The 21524-nt window shown below is 37.3% G+C and overlaps 2 protein-coding genes and 1 non-coding gene across 3 annotated transcripts in view; 1 reads left to right on the top strand and 2 right to left on the bottom strand.

Annotated features, from left to right (window-relative positions):
* Positions 1-21524, bottom strand: part of LOC134747035 (endoplasmic reticulum-Golgi intermediate compartment protein 2) — a 250842-nt gene that overhangs the window by 173143 nt on the left and 56175 nt on the right. The window lies entirely within an intron of this gene.
* On the bottom strand, positions 2907-18544 carry LOC134747334 (uncharacterized). The gene is made up of 5 exons (XM_063681971.1): positions 18425-18544; positions 17961-18033; positions 5600-5705; positions 4891-5097; positions 2907-3162 (listed from the first exon to the last, which is right to left on the bottom strand). Exons 1-5 carry the CDS (start codon positions 18484-18486, stop codon positions 2951-2953), a joined length of 660 nt encoding a protein of 219 aa, XP_063538041.1. The 5' UTR covers positions 18487-18544; the 3' UTR covers positions 2907-2950.
* On the top strand, positions 20137-20254 carry LOC134747501 (U5 spliceosomal RNA). Its single transcript, XR_010128336.1, has one exon. It is a non-coding gene; the product is annotated as a U5 spliceosomal RNA (small nuclear RNA).

The following is a 21524-nucleotide window of genomic DNA, read 5'->3' as shown; positions in this document are numbered from 1 at the left end:
ATTTGATGATCTTTTATTTTAGTACTTGTCTGTTGTTTGTATATTTTTTATCAGTTTTTTTTTTGTGTAATTCGACATTTAGACTGGATACATCTCTAACAAAGTATCTAATATTTTATTGATTCCATATTTGTAATTGTTTTTTGTAATTTTTGGTTAATTTTATTGCTTGTAAAAATTGACATGTAAAAGTGCCCCTGTGGCCTATTTGCTGAATAAATGTTTGATGTTGATGTTTGATGTTTGGTCTTAAATTTGATGGATGGCGATGTCTTTAAATAAAGTTTATATTTGATTTGAATGATAAAATGAGACTCCGTCCTAAATTAGATTTAATTTGCCGTCTGCAAAAAAGGGTATATCGAAATTGAATATAATAACGTCAGGTGGGGTAACTATAGTTTGTATTCCTCGGAGAAAGAGATACAGTAGACTCTGGAAAAAAAGCAAAGGTTAGCTGGAAGAGATCCCTTAAGGTTAAGTTCGCCTTTGTACAAATTTAGTGTATTCTCTCTGTGTTATTTACTTGTTTTGTGCAATAAAGTATTTACTACTACTCTGACCAGGCTAACTTTGCACAAACCTGGCAGTAAGATACGTACATAACATGTCTCTATAATCTCAATAATATACGTACCACTTGGCATGACACTTGCCAAGTGGTACTGGCATGAAAACATAGCGTGGTCCGACTCTGATGATTCCCTATTCTCTTACCCTATCTGACCTTAATTGACTTACTTCAGACGCACCAATTGCAATTATCAAAAACAATATTGTTTACCGCAACGGTTTTTGTGTTTCAGAAACACGTGGATTTCTGTTTCCGAAACCGTGTTTCTAAACAAAATGTTTATACCGAACGCACCTTAATTTATAGTTTCGCTATGTCTGTTTGTCTGTCTGTCCGTTCGCGGCTTTGCTCCGTGATCGTTAGTGATAGGAAGCTGAAATTTGGCATCTGATATATAAATCGTAAAATAAAAACTAGATTTTTTTATAGGGTAGCTTTCGGAAATAATTTCTGAAAGAAAAACAAATTGTTTCCCTTCCCCACGACCTTTTGAACCATGGGTCCAAAAAATATGAGAAAAATCGTGAAAGTAAAGCTTGATAAAGACTTTCAAAGAAACTTTAGCGAACATGATCAGTTGAGCCGTTTTTGTTTTTGCAAAAAGTATATTTTGACGGACGGGAACGGAACCCTGAGCATGACGCGACATGATTTTAGGCCGGTTTTTAAAGTCTAATAACAGAACTTGGTTTTTACAATACGAATGAAGATAAAAACTATAAAAAGTAGGTATAGAAACCACATAAATAAATGTCTTTACTTTATCACTTCACACCTCGCCTTTACGCAAATAGTTCGTGTTTACGAGTCTAGCTTAGACCTAGACGGGACTAAAATAGATATCCGTTTTCAGTACATGTTTGTTAGTAAAAACTGAACACGTTATATATGCATAATAAAAATCTCAAGTAAAACCAACGTTATTTATTAGATCATACACATTTGAACGCATATATATCATAAATTACACTATGTAGGTCAAATTCGAATAAACAAAACATTTTATTTACATTTAGATGCATATTATCTTTTTCATGCTGATGTTCCATAGTTCAATGTGCCAAACGTAGAGGGAATATTAACTCAAATGGAGTTGGGAGATATGTTACTAGTGGCAAAGATAGATATAACTCCGTAATAGATGGATACAGTCTTAAGGAAAAAACGTGCCTCGAAAATCAAGAAAATTTGATTCTCGTTCAGAGGGCGCTACTAGCTTTGACCTACTGTCGTATAGATGGCGTTGACGGTTTCGTTTGTTATTTAACAATTTTAACGCATATCAGTGAAAGAACATGGGTCAAAATCATTAAAATAATTAATGCAAACAAAAAAAATCATTTATCCATATTTAAATACATTTTATCGTATTTTTATAAATATTTATTTTTAGTTTTAAAGTGTGTCGACAGATGGCAGTGAATTTACTGGGGTTACAAAATTTACTATGACAGTACCGCTCTAGTATAAGTTACTCTATGCTAGTGGTTATGGCCAGGCTAGTGATTTATTGCACGTTAAAGAAACCAAGTTCAATGAGTTAGCATTGGCAACATTCAAGAACACTTCTGGATAAGATTAAATCAGAACTAAGCAGCCTATGCTCAGCAGCACATGATAAAGATACTAAAATAACAGTTAAATTCGTTTGCCCAATTTCTAAAAGTATGCATGTAAACACTTTTTTTTGTACATAGGACAGATTATAAACACAATAAAAACTACAGATTTAATATATACGCTAGATGACGCAAATATCACGATTTGTATTGAAACCAAGCGTGCCGACTTTTTCATACAAAATTTACGCATAATATAATTTTAAAATTACTTACCTGTGAAAGGAAATATGTCCTTGCCTTTGGGTGGTCGCAATTTTTGGGCTGTTGCAGTTAATTATCACGCCACGAAGCATTTTTTAAGTTTTCACGGACGTCCGGCTGCAACAACTGACGCGCGTGGACTGTCAAGAGCGACGGTCAACCTCGACGCTTGGTCGGGGTTCGGACACGAGAAGTAGATGCATTTGCGTCATCTATGGTAAATTTATATCTGTGATAAAAACAATATATACAATGCACAAAGGCGAACTTAAATTAGTACATAAGCAAGATGATTAAATGGTAAATTAGTACATAATCAAGATGATTGGACAGTAAATTTGACAAACAACTGTAATTTTAGAATCTGGGATATTAAAACATAAAGACAGCTTAGATGCTGATGCCTATTTTCTAGATTCATGGGTGGTTGACAAAAATAAAATTTTTAACTGACTTCCAAAATACGGATAAAGTTCTATAGGTACCTAAGGCAAAACATCCGTATCAGGTTATATTTTTTCAAACGTTTTATTCTTAGTTGCATTCTTAGCACTTAATACAATCGTTCGCCATCAAAAGGCGCTCCATCCAGCTCCGGTTGCCGCACACCTTCAGGCGGCAATCCCCAGCGCGGCCGGCAACCATTGTGCGCGTGGTAGCGAGGCAAGCGGTTGTCGCGGACCATTTCATACGCTAGTCGCGCTACACCGTTCTGGTAGTCGCTGATGCCAGTCTTCCAGAGGCAGGGGCGGACGTAGCCATATACTGGAAGTTAAATATTAATGTTAGAAGCCAATAAAAATAATTTTATAAAGAAAAGATGAGGGGGTACAAAATTGCGTGCAATTTCTGCAAAACTCTTGGTAGCAATTTCTGCACGGCTAGCACTTCTTAAAAGTACCTAGGTAGATACTTAATGTTTTACAGTTAAAGAGAACTCTGTAGATGTGCCTAACCTAAGCATGTGGTTCAAAATTAGGCTCTTTATAGGTACGCGGTAAAGTTTTTAAGTACATAATGAGGATGACCGCCGCTTTACCTACCTCAGAAATATCATCATCATCATTGGCCACAGCATCTTGAAAGATGATTGTGAGACAGATGATGGAGGTGCGGCACATGAATGATGATGGATGATGGTGGTGTGGTGGGAAGTGTCGTGCTGCGATTGGACTTTACATTTACAGCCACAGGAAAAGATGTGCCGCACCTCAAAAATATACCTACCCTTAAAACAAATGTTTCACCACAGTAAAGTCCCTTCATTATTCAAAATTGATGAGATGATAAAGTGGCATAGTGATTCAATGCAAATTTTGAGTTATTTCCTCAGGATTTTGAACGATAAATATTTTAAAATAACGTTCATTTGCATTTGATTTGTAATATTTTAATACAGTTAGTGATTTCCTCGCTATACTGTGGTGTAAAAAAAAAGTGTTTCACTCGGTAGCAAAGCAAACACGTGGTCAAACAAGTGTGATAGAAAGGAAAATTAAAGTGTCAAATAGACTACAAATGAGGTATTCCGGGTATTATTATCTTCTCTTATTGTTTTGCATATATATCCAACGTTACAGTAATACGAAGCGATAAAAAAGTAATAATACGAATGTTTACACGCCTTTGTTTTCTTTATCGATATAATCGCGTCAATATTGCGGATAATTTACATTACGCTCATAAAATTGAGATCACGCGTTGATTTACGTTAAGGAAATCTGGCGTTTGTTTATTTTCATTTTACTGTAACGATGATTGTTCATCACTCACCTCATCCATCCGGCGGCATAACAAATTGATACATAACTTAAATCGTTGACACCATTTCAAATAAACTTAACGGCTTAATAACGAATGCGTTGAGCTTTTTATGACAATTTTCAAGGAATCAGAATAACTATAAATAAGGCTTTCAAAGCTTAACATTGTTTACGAGTATATGAACATTTTCTTTACATAAGTTGGTGTGAAGAAAGCTTCAAGTATAACCCAAGACTCATTCGAATCTGCAATTCTATTCCAATTCCAAGCCGTACGTAGTAAAATTGTTCTCCTATCGTTATAAACATTACTTGCTTTGAAATGTTTAGCTAAACTTAGGATACTAGAATCCATAACGTAAATGCGAAAGTGCGAAAATACGAGATTCAATTCGAAGAAAGCTTAGCCCTGGGGATGGACAAAGCAAAAGCTAGGTCCTTTATTTTTGGGAATCCACCCGCTAGGGGAGAAGAATGGGAATTGACAACAAAGCTGAATCTGACGCGAGCGGAGCCGCGGGCACAAAGCTAGTTGTATATCTCGCATGGCCACTTGTCGCTCACTGAAGAATTAGGTAAGTGAAGTAGAAGTTTAACCATTTAAACCTCACGCCTGTCTTGTGCAGTGTGTCATCGTAAACCTTTTCGGAATGCTGCGCGCGTCAGTTGACGTCTTTGGTGGTCAAAATGTTTAGTTTAGTAGTAGTTTTAAGAGAAAGATCCACATTACTTCTCAAATGCGTCTGAAGCGGCTCCAGCGTGGGTTTATCCATGTCCTGTTCATACAGCTCCTTGGCCATCTTCATGACCTCCGTGTCCTTAAGAGCCAGCTTAGCGGCCGGCGGCGGGGGTGCTGCTTCCTCCACCTTCCCCTTTTCTAGCTCGCTGCAGAGGGGGAGCTTCTTTACGCGCGGTATGAACGGGCGCGTGGCAATTTCTGAAAGGTTTCAATGACTGATTTTTAGGGTTCCGTACCCAAAGGGTAAAAACGGGACCCTATTACTAAGACTCTGCTGTCCGTCTGTCCGTCCGTCTGTCCATCTGTCCGTCTGTCTGTCACCAGGCTGTATCTCATGAACTGTGATAGCTAGACAGTTGAAATTTTCACAGATGATGTATTTCTGTTGCCGCTGTAACAACAAATACTAAAAACAGAATAATATAAATATTTAAATGGGGCTCCCATACAACAAACGTGATTTTTTTTGCTGTAATAGTACGGAACCCTTCGTGCGCGAGTCCGACTCGCACTTGGCCGGTTTTTTATAGACGCAAATGGTGATAGAAACTATTCGTCTGCAATGTCGGATCAGTGGCGGCGCTAAAGGTTCTGGGTTACCAAAAGAATAGCTCGAGCCGGTCCACTGTCACAGAACAGGTATTTAAGAAAAACATGCACTGCTTGCACGAACATTTCATAGTGGATTTCATTAACTCACCCGGGTCGAGATGTCCACAGTAGTCATTGAAGTAGGTAGACCGTCCTCGTAGACTTTTCATCGTCTTCTTAATGAAAGCCTCGATTTCTTCATCACTCCACACTCTCTGAAATCATGCAGAATCGAAAATAAGTACTATAAGTTTAAGTACTTTGACGACCGGTCTGGCCTAGTGGGTAAGTAAGTGGCTAATCACGATAAGGGCATTTTTTTTAAATATTATATATGAAGGATCCAACTACTGGGCACCAGAACAAAGGAAACTCCAAACGATTGGATTAGGAATGTTTATTTTATACACTTATTATATGTAATTTATTGTATCCACTTAAACCTCTCAACATTATTTTATAACTATATAATTATCGATTTAGCTAGATAACAAAAGGCTAGGCAACCTAGGCTAACCACAGCCGTGAGCAAGTTATTACAACGAGTAAGCAAGTTAACTCAACGAACGATCCAGACCGAATGACCGAGTTCGATCTCTTCCCCGCCAAGAACCGTTTCCAATATGGCGGGAGAATCGAGCCTCGTGATTGGTGGATGACATCGGGTGATATCGATGGCGTCAATCAATCGTTGAGCGACTTTATTTGCTCGTGGGAACCATAGATAATTAATTAAATATGACTATTAAAAATAAATCCTTAGTAAAATTGATAAATGTTAACGTTAAAAATACCAAAACCTAACAATCGGCTGTCCTGACATCGTGTGCGTCCCCGCACACGACACCAGGTGGTAACCTAGGTAACCTAACAATCGGGTGTCTTGACAATTTATATCAAAGTTATCAACAAATTAGTCTTGAATATGCATAACATTTAAATTATTAATTTATAACTTTTACATTACAATGCAAATGCAGACGTTGTGCCCTCTCAAAGAATATTTAACATACAATATGTAAAATAATAATAGTTATTCTAGTAGTGAATATTGACAGTAGTCTAGCAATTATTATTAAACTAAATTTAATTGAATCATAAACTGCAAAATTACGAAGCTATCATGTACCTTTACCACAATAGATTTGTGTAATTTTATTAAACACAACAAACATAAAGACTGTAGGCTAATCCAAGTAATAAGTCATCATCATCATCATCAATATTGGTGGAGCAATCTCTACTCTTCTCATGAAATTTAAAATAACAAATTTGATAACAATTCGCCTCGATGGCATATTCAATCTAGTTAACCCAAACGATCGATTAATTGGGCCACAAACAATAAAGTGAAGTCACGACCGATCGATTATGTCGTGACATTCATTATTTATATCGAACGAGTATTCTGAACGATCGATTAATCAGAATACATTATTCCCTGAACGATCGATTAATCAGGGTTCCCTAACCTCCTGAACGATCGATTCGTTCAGGATGCCTATCGACGCCCGTCCGAGCCGATCGATTAATGCTCGTAATGGCAGCCGAAGGACTTTCTTGACACTTGCAACAAGCCGCGAACCGATCGATTCTCGCGTACTTGATCTCCTGAAGGATCGATTCTTTCAGGATGCCTATCGATGCCCGTCCGAGCCGATCGATTAATGCTCGTAATGGCAGCCGAAGGACTTTCTTGACACTTGCACCAAGCCGCGAACCGATCGATTCTCGCGTACTTGATCTGTAACAACGAATAACAAACATTCTGTAGCAAATAAATCTGAATAAAATATCCTAACAGCTATAATAGTCATATTGTAGATCGAATCGTTTCCATCATCACTCAAGATTTTCATTAGGTTCGTTAACTTCTAGAGCGGTCACGTGTATCCATGCACCGTTTCATGCGGTCGTTGCCCGCCCATTTATTTTTTCTGTATCGATTAATCCAGGTATTGTGGCTACAACATAGCGATCAACGGTCATTGCCTAAGACTTTGCTCCCGCGGTATGGTCCTATGAAAGAAGGCATCAATTTCTTGCTCTGTCCGTTATTGTTATTTTAACGAGATCTCCCTCACTATATACACGGGAAGCTTTTCTTCCTCATCATAACTATCAATCATGACTAACCTAAATCATAACTATCTTTTTGTTTAGCCTGCTCCTGAACTGTCCTAGCCTTAACAATGTCGCGTATTTCGCACAAATCATCGTTTTAGTAGTAGAACACTTTATTGTACTAAAATCAAAACAACACAGGAAAAATAACATTCGTCATTAGTACAAAGGCGAACGTATCCCTTTAGGGGATCTCTTCCAGTTAACCTTTTGAGCAATTGAAGGAGAATTGGAGACGGTAGGTATCCGGCATTTTTTTTTACGGCTATTAAAGACAATACATTGATCATGAGGTAAATTTCGCTATTCATAAGAGTTTCGAACATCACAGTCTAAGACTGTGCGGCCGTTATAACGCTCAACCTGACCACCACTAGCCACCGCATTTAAGACATGTTTTATTCTTTTATCCAAACAAAAATGTTTGAACGTGTGCATGGTAAAACAACTTCCCCGGTCACTAACGAGCCGATCAGGGTTTATAAATACATATGTTAAAAATGTCTTCTAGATCCCTAACCACGAGCTGACAACAACCACCAACAATAAGTAAAACCCCTTAACGACTTTACAAAGGGTCCAAGGTGGTCCACATGAAAGGTGTGGAAGAGGATAGGGTGCACTAACTCTTCGCGAGCGCCTGAATTGTTTATTGCATAGACACATTCAATACATGCGCCCATTAATTTCTTGACAAACCTGGACATTTTTGGGATCCAGCAGTTACTTCTAATTCGTTTCAAGGTCGATCCTAAAATATCCAATGTCATCGTGATTGAGTCTACACATCTGCCACCTTGCGCCCTTTGGTACCGCCCACCTGATATTGTCCAAATAGCGAAACAAGTGATAATATTTAATGAATTCTAATTCGTTTCAAGGTCGATCCTAAAATATCCAATGTCATCGTGATTGAGTCTACACATCTGCCACCTTGCGCCCTTTGGTACCGCCCACCTGATATTGTCCAAATAGCGAAACAAGTGATAATATTTAATGAAAAAAAATCTGTTTGATATAATCCCTTTTCGCCTAGATCACTTTTAAAAACGCAAATTATTCTGCTCAGCTCGGAATCGCCTAACTGCAGCGTGTGGAGCCAATCTTCGCTACTAATAGAGAAGTTATTCCTCTCGGGGGATGTTTGCCGACTATAAAATGCTACTGGGTGAAAGCTCGTTACCATGCGCCCGTTGCAGAAGGTTACATACCGCTGGCCGACCCCTAACCTACTGACAGCTCCAATTCAGCAGGAGGATCGTAAATAGCAAGAACCGGCCTATAAACCAGAATAGACTAACACTCAAACACTCGTTCCGTTCACACCGGCGCCTAACATACCTTCAACGATCGACCGCATTTTCTCCCGTTCGTGGTATGACAACCTGTATGGACAATAAACGACTGGACGCTGATTATTAAGCTCTTGTATTCATTTCAGTGACGCTCGCACAGCCTAGGTATCTCAAGAAAGATGACAAAACAATGCTGATATTTCCCTAACAACTCCATTAGACTTCTTCTTACGTCAGCTGGCACACCTAAATAGCATATGCCTATTATGCGTCTCACCCTGCGGAACATCTACTACCCGATTCACAACGTTGACGACTTCTACACGACAGAAGACAAGATTCTGAACATGGTACGACTAGTACATTAATGTGTCCATTCACCGATCGATAAGGCCCGCCGCTGATAGAATACTGCTCGTTCGGCTTTCCTGCTACATAATTTTCGAAAGAACATGAATATCGGTCTAGCTGGGTAAAACACCAACAAGGCGTTGTTATTATCGACAAACTCGGAAGTAGGCAACTCCTTCCCTACATCAGAGAATTGCAATAGGGTATTTGACTTTATTTAAAATAAGTTATTTTACACCATGTGTGCAATAAGCACCAAATATTTATTAGAAAAACATAGATAGTGGTTATTTTTAAAAACAAGTTATATTTAATAAATCGGATAGAAATATAAATGTAGGAGAGTTGACCCTGACGTCATTTTGTAATGTTTCATATAAATTCCGTATTAGCAAATCGTTTTAACAGTTCTAAAGTGAAACTGCTTTGAATAATAGGAGAATACCTTATTTATTACTATTCACAACCTTGAAAGGTACCTTAGCTTCTACCCCATCAATGTTCGTATCAAGACCCTGATTCCCTACCGATTGAACTAGAACAATTATCAAATCCTTTCAAGATCTGAGGGATATTATCATGTGACAGATCCAACCCACTAGCAGTTGTTTCCCTAATGAGCATCGCTTCCGTAATCTATGAACGCCCTCATCTCAGCACTATCGACTTTAACGTCTTGATAATATTTAAAGCTTGGAGATTCCATCATGTCCCTACTGTCCTTAATTCGCATAGTTTTCTGCACTGCACCACTAGTGTTTGCTAGTACTTTGTCATCTGGCTTAACGAAACACATCTCCATGGTGTGGCCAACTTTATTACATCGCGCACATTTAAGCAGCGGCTTAGAGCAGTGCAAGAAACTAAGACCCATTACCTTGCAGTTGTAAGTGTTGTATTAAAATTCCTAGTCCTAATCCGAACATTAGATCGATCCGATTTATTCTAATTATAATCCCTTCTACTGATCAAGTACTATAAAAGCTGGTCGGGATGGGAACAATGTGGTGCCAAAGCCCCGTACTTGGGTGTCTTATCTATAATAGCATAATATAATATAATGCCATGTATTATACACTCTGCTGCGCAGTAGATGACCACTATCTCGCATCGATGCACTTGACTCGACTGCTCATAGTAGTAAATACACCTCTATGGACTCATTGTACCTACTTTTCCTTCTAATCATGTCCCCCAAGGTCTGGCCATAATTCTGTTCACATGGGAAATAACTCAACAACTAATCTTGCCACTCACTTCATGTAGGCAAAATAGTATTCAGGCTCTCATACTATATTTTGGTCAGACCTGAAGTTTTCTGCATAGCAAAATGCGAAGTTGTTCTCCCATCCCACCCGTAGGTATACCGAAACGCACTCATTCAACTTCTTAAATCGTACATCCATCCTCCAATTTTATTGACAAAATCAAGTCAAAATTTGGCAATATATTTTTATGATCAATTTTATGTAATGGTTGGGGTGCGTTTTGGTTAACGGGCAACAATGACAGACCATCTCGCAGGTTTTTAAATATATCGAGTGAATAATTATTTGAAAATAAAAAGACTACATGACCTGTTAATCCGTTCTTCGATGTCAGGCTGCCGTGATCCGCGCTCAGCTCGATGCTCCTCATCCTGGCTCCTTGCTGAGACGGGGTTGCTTCGGCTGGCCGCTTGACGTGAGCTGGTGCGCCGCGGTGATTCACGTAGGTCTTTGGCAGCGCGTACGCGATTGCGATCGCGCCGTACTTCTTCCAGCATCAGTAGTCGTTCGCGTCCCAGTTCAATGTCCCGATCCGACAGGTGGTGACTTTTGCTTCGGCTTCGCAGGCGACTACGGCTCCGGCTTGTGTCCGAGTATGCATGTCTTCGCCTCGGAGTCAGGAGCCTTCGTCGGTCTGGCGGCTCTGACATAATGTCTGAAATCTCACGTCCGAGGGTTTGAGAATCTTATAGTATAATTTCAGTTAAATGAGGGCTTACCTACGACGCATTTACAACGAAATGACACATGCATGTAAATAATTGAGAATTGAGAGATATACGATATGTGTATTAAACTGGTAATGCATTACAAGATCAAAATTTAATAACCATATAGAACTGAATGTTTTAAAATGTGTTTTAATGTTAATTCATAAAAACTTTACTGCAAAATCCTAGAATATTTAAAGTAGGTAGGTCTATTCTACTATTACCTTTGTGGCCAAAAACGTAGGAAACAAACCACAAAGCTTAAAATAAAAGGATCTTATTTATTAAGAAAAAGACGATGAACCTAATACCAGTTCATATAATCATAATACGAATTTAAATTGAATTGTCGTTACGGTGCATAAGTCCTTTGCTTCAACAATGCTATTAAGTATAAGAAGGCGTTAACGTTCAAGCTAGTTTACTGGACTTCAATTTAACTTGTTCCATTGTTGACCAGTACCTCTACCATCAGTTGCCAGAGTAAATTTCACTTACTTCAAGTGAATAAACGCGCCGTACGTCACATATTTACGTCGGTTTACGTATTATGTGCCCAACTTCACTCCACTGCAAACGATGCTGTCCCTTTCTAAGTATACTAAAAAACAGAGCAAGAATTATATCGGAGTTTTGTACAGCGCCTCTAGGTGTCACCTAAAGAACTAAATATCAAACGTATGAGTAAACGGTAAATTACCTATCGAAATCCTTAGCAAACTACCAGTTTTGACATTGACATATTTACTCACGTCTACGCGGTCAACGTAATTTACTTTCTTGTACTTATATATGTATGTGTTTATTGTTAATTTAATATTAATAATATTATTTAAGCTATCATATAATGTTTATAATTTTCTGAATTCAAAATTCTGGGCTAAATCATCAGTGGCGTGCCTAGAGTTTTGGAGTAAGGCAAGCCGAAAGATTATGTTTTCGTAATAACTGTCCAATCTTCACTCTTTGTACTCAAATGAATTTCCTAGCGTATTGAGTCGAGTTAATCATAGCGCACAGGGCATACTCATACTACTACTAGATAGAATTTTACAAACATATCAGAGCCTACCGCGAACACCGAAGTTTGCAAGTTGCAGGCATTTTTCTCTGTCACACTAATTATTTACGCCTTAATTGAAGTAAAACAACAATTCCTTGTTTTGTAAACGGCCGTACAGAATTTTCTCTTATGCGACTGACTTATCTGAGAATACAAAAGTCGTGTGTTGATTTTGGCGCGGAAATGATATCCCGTTTTTCTACAAAGTTTAATGATTTTACCTTGCCTTCGTTGAGTAATACGTGGACACATCCCTTCCCTTCACAAGAAACGACTTCATCCATAGTTAATGTAGCCACTTTCATAAGTTTTACAAACAAATTAGAGGACAAATTGTAAGTACAAACGCGTAACTGAACAAGGCCACATCGACTAAATAATAATATACTTGAAGTTGATTATTAAACACGAACTATGCAGCTAACTTCATACCAAATAAAATTGCTATAGTTTGTCAAACATGAATCTAGATTCATGCTCATTTCAAACATAGACAGAGATAAACATACTATCTTTGTCTTTCACTGGTACTAGCACCCAAAAGAAAAGGATGAGTATAGTTTTTTTGTTCTTATTTACTGCCAATTTGGTTTAACCAACTATAGTCGGTAAATAAGGCCCCATAAGCACGAGAGTTTTTTCAACGCGCGTTAAAAAGCGTTTGAATAACAAATGGATAACCATGTATGTATTCACACGAAGGCGGTTTTTAAGCGCGGCGCTTTTTAGGGTTCCGTAGCCAAATGGCAAAAAACGGAATCCTTATGGATTCGTCATGTCTGTCTGTCTGTCTGTCCGTCCGTGTGTCACAGCCACTTTTTTCCGAAACTATAAAAACTATAATGTTAAAACTTGGCAAGTAGATGTATGTTGTGAACTGCATTAAGAATTTCACACAAAAATAGAAAAAAAAATTTAGAACAAACTCAAAATTTTTTTTTCATCAAACCCATATGTGTGGGGTATCTATGGATAGATCTTCAAAAATGATATTGAGGTTTCTAATAATATCATTTTTTCTAAACTGAATAGTTTGCGCGAGAGACACTTCCAAAGTGGTAAAATGTGTCCCCCCCCCCCCCCTGTAACTTCTAAAATAAGAGAATGATAAAACTAAAAAAAATATATGATGTACGTTACCATGCAAACTTCGACCAAAAATTGGTTTGAACGAGATCTAGTAAGTAGTTTTTTTTTAATACGTCACAAATCGTAAACCGCAATTTACCTTTCACTCACATTTCACATAAAAAATACATTGTTTAAATTGTGTAATGTACGGAACCCTCGGTGCGCGAGTCCGACTCGCACTTGGCCGGTTTTTATCGAGCACTGTTCGATTTTCGGCGTTGAGCGTTGGCCGTAAATTGAATTGAGCATACGGAACTCCGTGTATTTGTTCTCACAAGCGTTATAAAAGCGCCGGCGCTGCTGTCAGATGGCTGTCGAGTGTCAATCTTTGGTGTCAATCGTCATGGCTCTGCAGAGACGCGTTTGAATACATAACGCATATCGTACCATTCGTAACAAATAACTATGTGGGAGCTCGATCCCGAATTATTAATTCAAGAACTCGAGTCCCGACCATTTTTACCGGAATACGCAAATAAACTACTTAAAAAATTAAGCGTGTTTTTATTACTACACTTCCACAAGGCAGGGACTGCAGGGAGTACGACTCACAAGTGATTTTTAAGCGTTCATATGAACACAAATATCAAAAACGGTATTAAAGCTCCGACGTCGGGTTTTAAAGCGACGCTTTTTAAGCTCTCGTGCGAATGGGGCCTAATCTAATATGTGTTCAAAACGCGAGTTTTAAATGTTATACATATATATGTTATATATATATATATATATATATATGCCTATGCACCTCTTGCTAAACCATAGTGTTGTTTTGATTACACATGATTTTCTGTATCAGAAACTGTATGTGTGAACTGGGTCTAATGACAAGCAGATTAGATCCACGCAAAAGCAAACAAAAATGGTATTACTATGATAATCTAAATTATCAAATCTCATATAGTCTTATTTATATACTTATATATGAAGTTAGTATGAGATGTAGTTATTACTGTTAGTTGTACATACTTACCAAATATGCAACAAACCTATTAAACAAAAAATACCACTTCATTTTATTATTATTTATTACAACCTTGGAAATATTGTTGCGGTCCAGAAGGTACATCATTTTTCTAGCAAGTGTTCACAAAGTTAAATATCTAGCATAATCTACCTCTATGACTATATAACATTTTTAGAATTTCCAGAGTTGCCTGTGGCCTGTTTTATTTACAAATTGCATTGATATGTAGTTCGAAGCGGTTAAAGTACCTAAAGATTACTCAGGTTTAGGTGATTTATCAACTATACATCTAACTTTCACTACCAACATATTTTTAGTTCTTATTTAGTTTTTAAAAAGCACTGTATAACACTATATTCTTCAGATATCTTCCTGTTTTTATAATTTCTGAATGTGTAATGATGTTTACTGGCCAAGTCACATCCAGAATACTGCACATTCGGCCACATCAGATGATGTGGCTGTGATCATACAGTTCCATGGCTGTTACTTAAGTTTCCAAGTTTCATCAGCTACTATCATTGTTGTTATACTCCTGAAAAAGAATAAGTTTATAGTTTATTTAGGTGTAAGTTTACTGCTACCTACGTTAAGCATTATACACATTCATACTTTATACATTAGTCACTAATCATATGGTATATTTACCTTGCATTTTGAACAGGTATCGAGACATCATAAAGACATCGATGGACAGACATGGCAGGTTGTCTGATAGGATTAGGCCTTACAATAACACTCCGTCATTATATTTGTGGGGTTGTTTTCTTGGAGGAACAAAAGTTTTACTATAAGGCGTTTAATTCGACCGAACTTTACACAGTGTAGTTATTTATTTTAATATTATTTTCTAAACGGGCACTTGCCTCTTGTTTGACTGTTTGACACTCTTAGCGTACGTTCAAATATTTCTGTTTTTTCGTGTGTTTTAGGTAAGTCGTGATAAAACTACAATGATTAACTAAGCATTTAAATGATAATTGAATAACGGAAATGCATTTGTAACATGATAAAACGGTAATAAACATCCGAATAAAAATATTTCGTTCAAATATTGTTGTTTCCAAGTTGACGGAAAATGTCACATCGAAAACGCACGTATTTTTCGATGACATCTGTTACGTTTATTCGCGTAAACGGCGTAAAGTATTTACCTAGAATAATTCTGGCTCAGTTTTCATTATATAGTTAGAAAGAGAACGTTTTAGGTGTGAAGTTAGGCATGTATCGAAAACTCATGTTAAAACGATTGTGACTCATGGTGCCAGTTGATTTTTTAGTTTTTTACGTGACCGGTAGAGGCACTGTACAATTACTCCATACATTTTCCTTAACTTTCTCACTTTCGACTGTCATTTACGGAACTCATGGTAGCCGTACTGGATTCGAACCTGATTAATATATAACTTAACTACTGTTAATTCAGCCATATAAATAAGATGTAGTATCATTAGGGTTGATTTCTATCAGTAAAATAAGTAATCGAACAAAAATACTACCCACTTTCTAATCGTAAAATTATATAAACACTAAACAGCATTAACAAAGGAATCTCTTGTTAAATTTAAACTGTTAACGGTATATTATAGCAATAACGACGATTGAGATTCTAAAATAAAATCACTAGGCATACTAAAACTTTAACGTTAACTTTCAAATAAATAACGATCACTTGAAACACTTCGCACAAAAATAGCGTACTATTGGGGCGTGTACTTACGTTTTAACTGTTCTTGTCACTTCTGAAGTATGAAGGATCCAACTACTGGGCACCAGAACAAAGGAAACTCCAAACGATTGGATTAGGAATGTTTATTTTATACACTTATTATATGTAATTTATTGTATCCACTTAAACCTCTCAACATTATTTTATAACTATATAATTATCGATTTAGCTAGATAACAAAAGGCTAGGCAACCTAGGCTAACCACAGCCGTGAGCAAGTTATTCCAACGAGTAAGCAAGTTAACTCAACGAACGATCCAGACCGAATGACCGAGTTCGATCTCTTCCCCGCCAAGAACCGTTTCCAATATGGCGGGAGAATCGAGCCTCGTGATTGGTGGATGACATCGGGTGATATCGATGGCGTCAATCAATCGTTGAGCGACTTTATTTGCTCGTGGGAACCATAGATAATTAATTAAATATGACTATTAAAAATAAATCCTTAGTAAAATTGATAAATGTTAACGTTAAAAATACCAAAACCTAACATATAAGACATTCTTACACAGATCGACTAAGTCCCACGGTAAGCCCAAGGAGGCTTGTGATGTAGGTACTCAGACAACGATATATATAATACAAATACATATTAACTACACACATTGGGTATACATACATGACTCAGGAACAAATATCTGTGCTCATCACACAAATAAATGCCCTTACCGGGATTCGAACCTCCATTCGCTTCACTAGGTTAAACAAGTCGTCATATCAACGTATTTATTTGTGTGATGAGCACAGATTTTTGTTCCTGAGTCATGGATGTTTAATATGTATTTAAGTATTTGTATTATATATATATCGTTGTCTGAGTACCCACATCACAAGGCTTATCGATCGTTATCGAGTTTTGGGACTTAGTCAATTTGTGTAAATATGTCCCTATAATATTTATTTATTTATTATTTATTTATAAGTAGGTAGTTATTAAAATAGGTAGTTGTATAATTTAGATTCCTAGCCAATGTTCTTCTTTTTATTAGTAATTCCAGCAATAATGTAGTGCGACTGGTATTAGACCTTCAGTTCTTCCACCTTCAAACAGGGGAAACGAAATTTTCCTGATTCCATTTCATCATCTAACTTTACAGGTGACTAATTTGCTATTTTGGACCAGAGTCAGTATTACCTATGCTTTACGCGTCTTGCAAAAGCTCTTACATTCTTTTTAACACACTTGCTCAAAACGACGTTTTTATTCCACCGATTTTTGGCTCATAATCCTAGATATTAAACACGCGTGCTCTTTCAGTGTATTATTACACTCGTGCTTTTTCATTATATTATCCGACTGAGTTAAGAAGCTGATTGCTAATACCTATAATATGCATGGAAAGGGAGCCTTCTTTAATTGGTCGGACTGGCGGGCACCGGCGCGCCGGACCGCCTGCGCGGTGCGCGGCCCGGCCGCCGGCCGGCCCGCCGGCTTAAAGTTAGTTTAGGCAAAGACAGATATAACTCCGTAGGTAATAGATGGATACAGTCTAAGTAAAAAACGTGCCTCGAAAATCACGAAAATTTGATTCTCGATCAGATGCCGCCACTACCTTTGGCCTACTCTCGTATAGAGGGCGTTGACGGTTTCGTTTGTTATTTAACAATTTTAACGCATATCAGTGAAAGAACATGGGTCAAAATAATAAAAAAAATGCAAAAAAAAACATTTATCCATATTTAAATACATTTTGTCGTATTTTTATAAATCTTCATTTTTAGTTTTAAAGTGTGTCGATAGATGGCAGCGAATGTGGTTACAATATTTACTATGACACTCCCTATAATATTATATCCTCTTTGGTTTAGGTCAAAGAGTGGTATCCACTGCCTACCTCTTCAGACCCGCCCTTTTTAGGATCCAGCCATTTCCCTTCGAACTTTGCCCATCGCAGTTCTGGACGACACCTGTAAGTACATGGAGACTGTATAAAGGAGCCAAATCTCTATGTATGAAAAGTGTCCATCAAAAAACAGTAATTAGGCGGCGCCACCATACACCGAAATACTACCAAAAACAACCTACGTAATTTGGTCGGGTTATTTGTTGCCTTATATGGTTCATGTTATACTCATGTCCCAGAGCCTAACTAGCGCCACCGGAGAGATTAGGAACTATTATTTAAAGCTTAACGCGGTCACTTTTACAACAATTCTGCCATAAGAGATTGCGATCTTTTCTATACCATCCATATGTAAGTAGTTCAAATTTAAGTAAGCAGGTACATAATATATGTAAGTGCTCACGCTAGGTTATTTGGGTATAGGTTAGGAATATATAATACGAGTATGTACTTACATTTTAGTCTTTTTGATAGGTTTTGCACGGTACTCATCGAAATATTCCGTTAGAAAAGACATTTTCACTCACAATTTGACTTAAAACATATAAAAACTAATTAAATTATTGCGTAATTAATCTAACCGTAAACCTAATGACACTCGACGTCATAATATTATTATGTCTTTTGATTATGTCACTATTCACTATGCAAAAGAGGCTGAATATTAAAAAGCAAAAGTTTTTGATATAGTTGGTCAAACCAAATTGTCAGTAAATGAGAACAAAATAAACTATACTAAGTACTTCATCCTTTTCTTTTGGGTGCTAGTACTAGTGTATGACAGATAGTATGATTCCCTCTGTCTATGTTTGAAATGAGACAGTCCATTGACTGTAGTACTCGTATCTAGTTGAGTGTAGCTATTCATTGGGTTGTCTTTACAGTTTATCAGATAAAAATCACGCAACTGTAAGGACTATTATTTATATGTTGCAGTAAGCTGCTTTCTATTGGTCTCTAAATTACAGCCTACGCGAGCCGGCTTATTTGGCTCGAGAAAAGGAAGCAAAGGCCTGCGGTGGCAGCATGGTTCCATTTTTATCGCCTGTCACTTTCGCACTTAGACAATTGTTAGAACGTGACAGGCATGGTGACAGGTGATAAAAATGCGACCGTGCTACGGCCGCTGACTGCGTCCCTTGTCATTTTAGCTTACACAGCAAAGCCATACCATACGGCGTCTAACGGAAATCTAGGTCCAAACCTGCATAACTATTAACAAATTTAAACTTTATTGCACATTTAAAATAAGTACTAATAAGCCTAAATGCCTTAAGGCCCTTTCTAGCAGTCAACTGGTAAAACTGAATTTCAAATCTTTACATAGCGCAGTCTGTGTATTATTCTTATGATTTGCAATGCAATTCTACTGATCATAATTTCGCAATTCGGATGCGGTTAGAAGCGCGGCGGCCTACGACAGTAATGGCACGACATGATTTTTTCTTGAACTTTACTTTCGTAATAAGCAGCGTTATCGCGGTTTTGCATGTTGCACGATTATGTCACAGGCGTGTTCAACATTTTATTTTGTATGTTACGAATTATACCTATACCGATTAGGATTTAGGCAGTATATGTGGGTATATATTTGTACTCTTAATGATTAATTCGGATGCGGTTAGAAGCGCGGCGGCCTACGACAGTAATGGCACGACATGATTTTTTCTTGAACTTTACTTTCGTAATAAGCAGCGTTATCGCGGTTTTGCATGTTGCACGATTATGTCACAGGCGTGTTCAACATTTTATTTTGTATGTTACGAATTATACCTATACCGATTAGGATTTAGGCAGTATATGTGGGTATATATTTGTACTCTTAATGATTAATTCGATATTTTTCCAGTCATGTAATAGTACGACTTAATTTACCTGACGATTAAAAGACTCTAGAACTAGACCGTATCCTAAAATCTACGTAATAAAAAATACAGAACACGAAGGATACAGATTATATAAACCAGTTTCTTAGAAGATTATTTTAAAATACTTACCTTTAATATACTTATTGTGTTCATGTGAGGTGACAAATGACAATAAAACTATGACATTTAGCTCTTTAATTTCACGCTAGATGTCACTGTACCGTCCGCGTCGCATTTGTACATCGCGGTGTTAAGATTTTTCTCAGAAACATGGGGTCGCGCGGGCATGCTTTGAGTCGTTACTCTGGTTTCCCTTCAAAACGAATAAATCTTTCGCCTTTTACTAAAGATTTCCGTGGAGGGGAACACTCAAGTGAGTCTTACCTCAATTTTTGACGCCCTGCGGTAAGCGGGGCTAAATTAAATCCTATAAATTTGGTAGCCTAATAAAAAAAACTTTAGAGATAGATCAAGACAAGTCTGCAACGATTTTGACACTTGATAGCACAGGCAGTGCAAGTGTTATTTATACGTCATAATTTCATAAAAGTTTGACGTTTAATACACTTGCACTGCGTGTGCTATCAAAATCGTTGCAGACTTATCTTGGTCTAAACTCTATTTATTTATACCTGTGGATGCATGTTAATCATTTTGTGCTGCATTACCTGCTACTGAAGTTCAATAAGGTTATGCTGTTTTCGATAAGAAACATTGATCCCATAATTTATCTATCAATTAAATAATTATTAATTTAATTTACAAATTATGGCTGAAATACCTAACTATAATTAAAGTCATAAATTTGTTACATTATCTTTATAAGAGTAGATATCAATTATTTAAAAATGAATGCCAGCCGAAGGTTGTCGACGCCTGCTACTCTTTTCAGCGACCGCGACCTCTCGTCCCTATGACGTAACATTTTTATATTACGGTCCGCGGCTGACAAACCGACCACAGGTATACGTCAGCTCAGCGGGACCTTTTTACAAGTTTTTATTTAACTTACTATGTTTGTAAGCTCCACTTGCACCATTCCACTAGCCCGGGGTTAACCGGTTAAACCTGGGGCCCGTTTCTCAAAAGCTTGTAGCTTGTAATACAAGTGGAAGTCCCTTTCTAACAAAAGCTGTCAAAAAGTGACATCCGCTTGTATTACAAGTTACAAGCTTTTGAGAAACGGGCCCCTGGAGTTACGATGGTTACCAGTACCATAGAGTAACTTATACTAGAGCGGTACTGTCATAGTAAATTTTGTAACCCCAGTAAATTCACTGCCATCTGTCGACACACTTTAAAACTAAAAATTAAGATTTATAAAAATACGATAAAATGTATTTAAAAATAGATAAATGATTTTTTTTATATGCATTAATTATTTTTATGATTTTAACCCATGTTCTTTCACTGATATGCGTTAAAATTGTTAAATAACAAACGAAACAGTCAACGCCATCTATACGACAGTGGGCCAAAACTAGTGGCGCCCTCTGAACGAGAATCAAATTTTCTTGATTTTCGAGGCACGTTTTTTCCTTAGACTGTAAACATCTATTACGGAGTTATATCTATCTTTGCCAGTACAATTTGACACTGGGGTTTAACCGCTTAACCCCGGGTTGGTGGGATGGTGCAAGTGGGCCTAAGTATCTAAGTATGTATGTATGTATGTAAGTATGTAAGT

This window comes from Cydia strobilella, chromosome 14, assembly GCF_947568885.1.
Source record: "Cydia strobilella chromosome 14, ilCydStro3.1, whole genome shotgun sequence".
In the NCBI taxonomy this organism is placed as follows: domain Eukaryota; kingdom Metazoa; phylum Arthropoda; class Insecta; order Lepidoptera; family Tortricidae; genus Cydia; species Cydia strobilella.
The sequence above is the reverse complement of the archived record's forward strand: the minus strand, read 5'-3'. Positions and strand labels throughout refer to the sequence as shown.

Bases quoted from the DNA above. Each gene is read 5' to 3' on its own strand.
- LOC134747334 (XM_063681971.1), bottom strand. From the start codon at position 18,486: ATGTCTTTTCTAACGGAATATTTCGATGAGTACCGTGCAAAACCTATC. The intron at 18,034-18,424 runs GTAAGTACATAC...ATGTACTTACAG, and splicing joins CCTATCAAAAAGACTAAAAT to GTGTCGTCCAGAACTGCGAT. The intron at 3,163-4,890 runs GTAATGTGGATC...TTTAACTTCCAG, and splicing joins GCTTCAGACGCATTTGAGAA to TATATGGCTACGTCCGCCCC.